The sequence below is a fragment of the Ipomoea triloba genome, chromosome 5, assembly GCF_003576645.1.
Source record: "Ipomoea triloba cultivar NCNSP0323 chromosome 5, ASM357664v1".
In the NCBI taxonomy this organism is placed as follows: domain Eukaryota; kingdom Viridiplantae; phylum Streptophyta; class Magnoliopsida; order Solanales; family Convolvulaceae; genus Ipomoea; species Ipomoea triloba.
Window position 1 is genome coordinate 8440968 of NC_044920.1, and position 5248 is coordinate 8446215.

Genomic DNA, 5248 nt, shown 5'->3' on the forward strand with positions numbered 1-5248 from the left:
AGGTTCCCAGAAATTTAGTTTTCCCTTTCCTTAGTTTTTCCTTTGGAGAACTTCTCCATTTTCTTAGTTTTTCATTTCTTAGATTAGATAAATCTCCATTGTAGAAGACTACAAAGCTTGGATTGAAGGATTACTTCACTCTAGGTGATCTCTATTTCATTTCTATTATATTTAGTTATCTTGTTCTTGGATTAAATTAGCTTTTGTCTTGAATTTCATATCATGAGTGGCTAGTTTAATCTAGGGATTTGGATTTTGTGATTGAATGTTGCTAGTGTGATGATCTTATCTCTACATCTTGGATTTATATGCTTATGTTGTTGGATTATCTATTCTTGTCTACTGATTGTTGTTTTGATGAGATCTTGTTTGGATTTTGCCAATCTAGATGAGAGATTGAGCTCTTGACTCTTTCATGTCTTTGATTAGAGTTAGGATTTGAAGCTTGATACAATCATAGTTCCTATGGACTTCTTAAGAATAGTAGGATAGTGTGTAGCTTATGTGTTTGATAAAATTCCTCTTAGAGCTTTGGATGCTTGAAGGCATTCCTAAGTCAAAGAAGCCTTAGTACACAAAGGTGGAAAAGGACTAAGACAACACACTCTTGAATAGCCAACATCCTAGCATTATCTATCCATTACCTTAGTCACACTAAGATGCAACATACATGAACACTATCCAATCCCTACCCTTTTTACTTATTTGCAAAACTCTTTTACTTTACTACTCTCTTGCACTCAAACCAAACCTAATGAACTCCTCTTACAAACAATCCACCATTCACCACACTCGAATCCCATGCATGACCCAATCAAGTAAACTCCCGAACACTTGACACACCTCCACGTCCCTCCTTCGAGACCGACACTCGGAGAGTCACTGACTTTCCGTTTTAACATAAATATCTTTTGACATCTCACCACCACGCAAACTGCATGTTGTCAGGACGTAATGGACACGTCTGAGACGGTCCGTTCAGAGAAACCTACAGATCCATCAAGAGCAGACGTATTATTGGCCATGAAGGCAAGAAAGAAGACCCTAACCCTAGCTAACTGATACCAGATGAGAACTGTATAAGATGTATTGAATAATCTTAGTTACATAATTACAGACATCAAGAATATATATACAATAGAGAGTCATAGGGAGGCTAGGATAAAGAATCACAGACGGATTCAAATACATAGAGTCCTGATAACTTTAGCTTTAATTTGTATACAAATTGCCCTTTGTTATTTTAAGTGTGTATTTAAGATTCAATTACCAATGAAATGAGCTCTACTAGATATATACTAGATATATCAAAGCATTCATGCATCGAAATTTCTGTCAGTGTTAATTCTGTGGTCTCTTGTTATTAGTGTCACAAGCTGTTAGCAGCATATATATAACACTATTGAATGAACATATGATAATTGGCTTTGTTTCAACTTCTAACTTTTTGACTTTTAGTTTGTTTCTAAAGTCAACTCGCAAAACAGAACCCTCGACTATTTTGTAACATTTTATTTGCTAGTCTAGCTATGCTATGTGCAGATGGGACATTTAATTTTTACCAAACTTTGGCTTAAAATGTAAAGGACTTATTAGAGCATTTTGGTGTAGGGAGTTTTCTTGAAGACTTTTTGTTGATGGTAGCTTTTGGACCAAATCTCTTCCCACCCATGCCTCCTACAAAGCTCTTGCAAGACTTCATTCTTTTGCTCAATGAATTCCCCTTCTTTGCAAGATCCTCTAGGCTCTGAACACTTCCCAAACACCCATATGATTGACTCTTCCCATTATAATACTTTGAAAGTCCCCTCCTGCAAATATATAAAATCAACGTTACCATCGTTTTGAGGAAAAAAAAAATTATAATACACTACCCTCTTAACGACTAACGAGGGTCTTGGTATCAAAAATATGTAATACTATGTTCGTTGTACTAAAAAAATCCTGTTTTTTGAGTCGTTTTACTTGTTCTATTTTCCGGGCAAAGGGACCAAATCATGCTGGTTTTGTTCGGAGCATTAGGCCAAGGGCCATAACCAAACTCCCATTTTATTATATTTAGTCTTTATTTTCAATTGGGCAATAGACTCAACTCAACTAATTGATAAATACATAAATTAATTTTGTTATGGACAGTTGTTTCAAAAAAAAAAAAAAAAGTTTGTTATGGACAGTAATATACATAAATTAATTTTGTTGTGGACAATAATATACAAGTAAATAGTTACTAGGACTCCAATCCGTAATCTAACTATATATAATAGCCCTTATTAGGATCAACGGCTTATCAATACTATTATTAGATCATAAGTTATAACTAATAACAAAGGCGCATGCAATTATTTTTTTACTTAGAGGCCGCCATCACATTTTTAAGATATGAGATGCTTGACTTAATCTTTTAAGTCCTTTATTGTCTTCCCTCCAACCCAATAAATCCCAGCCACTGAATGGTACACTTGACTATACCGGCCTCCCCCAACTAAATTAGATACATGATATTAAATATAGTAATCTCGGAAAAAAAAAAAAAAAGGAGGGGGAGCGGGGGAAGACAGATTGGGATGGAAGATGATGCGTATATATATATATATATATATATATATAATTTGTGTTGATTGTGGAGCTTACTTGATTGGGAGATGAGCCATGAGGTCTGTTAACTCATACAGAGGCCCAAATGAAGAAGTTATTGATGATGCATCATCTTCTACGACCAACTCTGATGAAGAAAAAGAAGAAGAAGAAGAAGATTCATCATCAGAATTTGCACAGCTATCATCATCTCTGCTTTCCATCATCTCCCATTGCTCTTCCAGCTTCCAACCTCCATTTTTCATGCCCGAGTCTTCTCTACAAAGTTTCTTCTCACCACCCATTGAAATCAATATATTTGCACCTTCTAAACTGACACTTATATATAATATACATACTACATAGCATATGCGCGTGTATATATATATATACAGAGAGAGATAGAGAGAGAAGAGGAAAGGGTGGGGGCAGGTTCCCTTTTGTGTTAAGCAATAGTTTGTAGGATAAATTTTAAATTTATGGCTAAAGATTGGCTTTCCGTTTCTTGGAGAGGGGATTGGAGATAATGACTGACGTGTTGGATTTATTTTTTAGTATTAAATGTTTTCTATGTATATTTTTAGAGATTTTTTAAAAAATCTATATCTAACACAATCAGTCATATTTACTATTTTTGACACTGATATCGATAGACACCGGTATACTTACTATTGTTGATATCAATATCTATAGGTGCACCATACATTGAGTAACTTTTTTTACTAAAATATTTATCGCATATCTTATACGGAGCATTATTTAATGTTCTGTGTCTGAATTAAAATAGCTTTAATAAAGTTTACCAATTTATAAAAATAATTAATGAATTTGATAGAAAATAATAAGATCTAGTATAAATAATATTTTTTTCATATATGATATATATATATATATATATATTAAATTTGTTATTTGTAAATTAATTATTTCACTACAAATTGATTAACTACTACCACATAATTAAAAAAAAAAATTAATATTAAATAACACAATTATTGTTAAATGTTATTCTATCGAATTGCGAGAGTTTATAAGAGTCTTAAATTTTAAATTTAAACTTATTTTAATAAAAGGACACTAAATTCTCCTCTTAAATTTACTTCTAAATATTCACTTCCTAATATAAATATTACTCTTAATTATATTTTTTTCAAAAAAAAATCACCATAATAATTATCCAAAATTTTGGCATTTTTGCCATCCTACTAGGAAAGAGGATAAGGTGATGATTGATATTATCTGAATAATTTTTGTTATATTTATTTGAAGGGATACAAATCTGAGTCAGCACCCAATTGATTTTGGGAAAACTGTGGTCGCAATCTAGGGGGCTTTTGTCCCCACAAAGATATGACAACACAAAAGATGATAGTCTCTTCTTTCTAAAATGTAAGCTTTTATTGAGTTCAAATTAAAGTAAGAATGCCAAAGACCTTGGAAAAACGTTAGATTAAAAAAAATACTCGTTTGTCTTATTTTATATTTTATAAGGTACTTTCATCTTGAATACCGATTTATAAATACTAGCAAGGACACGTGTATTGCGCAAAAATATGTTTTCAAAGTATTCGTTTAATATTAAATTATATGGAAGTAGATTGATAAAAATAATTTGTAAAATTTAAAGCGTATAGTATTTTTATGGTAACACAATTTTTAAATATTTGGTAGACTTTTTTTTTTTTTTGAGAGAATATTTGGTAGACTTAAAATGTAAGTTTTTTTTTAAATAAAAATTCCTAATGGAATTACCAAGTGACGAAATATGATTCTTATAATTAAATGTTACGAGTTCGCTTCTCCTTGAATTATTACACAGAAGATGAATTTATCCAATGAAAACAATGTTGGGGAATAAAATAAGAAAAATGTCATAGTAGAACTACGTTGATATAGGCTGGAATGGACCAAATTTAAAAAAAAAAAAAAAAAAAAAAAGGAAATTTGTGTCGTGTACGAGACACTACCTTAAAAATGATTTTCAGAGACTGTGTGGTCTTTAAAGCCCGGTACACTTCTGACTGGTAACACAAACCTACTGCGATTAACCGACACAATTAATATGCAGGTAGAACCTGACTCACTATGATCAGACGTGAGAGAAGAGAGGAAGAAGGGAATGATTTTAATTAGGTATGTTTTAATTTTAGAGCATAGGGGAGACGGATATATATAGTCTTCTGCATAATCGTCCCCCCAATTCCAACCTATATCAACGCAGTTCTACTACGACATTTTTTCTTACTTTATTCCCCAACAAACAAAATGCAAGCTTTTACAAGCTTTTTTTTATTTTATTTTTTTTAAACACTCATTTATCTTATTTTATATTAGAAAAAGTGTCAAATAGCTATCAAGCTTACCATTTGGTACAATTACGTAACTGAATTTAGAAGTATGTGAAGGAACTAGCAAACTAGCAAAATATGTAAAATTTAGCCAACACAACATTTCCTATCAAATTTATATTTTGCAATATAATTTTTAAAAATATATTTAGATTACAATGACGACACAATTTTTTCTCTAATCTTCCGTTTCATTGCACTAGTAGTCTTGTTCAGCTATTTGCCTATTTGGGAATATAAACTGTTAGAGATGAAATCCCATCTGATATTCTGATAGCTTTTAAAGAGAGAAACTCAAAATTTGCGTATAACACATTGAAATTGAT

General features: G+C 31.7%; 1 protein-coding gene across 1 annotated transcript; it reads right to left on the reverse strand.

Annotated features, from left to right (window-relative positions):
* Window positions 1–1319: 1319 nt before the first annotated feature.
* Window positions 1320–2983, reverse strand: LOC116021142. The gene is made up of 2 exons (XM_031261753.1): window positions 2632–2983; window positions 1320–1811 (listed from the first exon to the last, which is right to left on the reverse strand). Exons 1-2 carry the CDS (start codon window positions 2877–2879, stop codon window positions 1574–1576), a joined length of 486 nt encoding a protein of 161 aa, XP_031117613.1. The 5' UTR covers window positions 2880–2983; the 3' UTR covers window positions 1320–1573.
* Window positions 2984–5248: the final 2265 nt, after the last annotated feature.

Excerpts from the sequence above, each read along its gene's own strand:
- LOC116021142 (XM_031261753.1), bottom strand. The coding sequence starts at position 2,879 with ATGGGTGGTGAGAAGAAACTTTGTAGAGAAGACTCGGGCATGAAAAAT. Across the intron at positions 1,812-2,631 it reads ATGGCTCATCTCCCAATCAA|GAGGGGACTTTCAAAGTATT; the intron begins GTAAGCTCCACA and ends ATATATTTGCAG.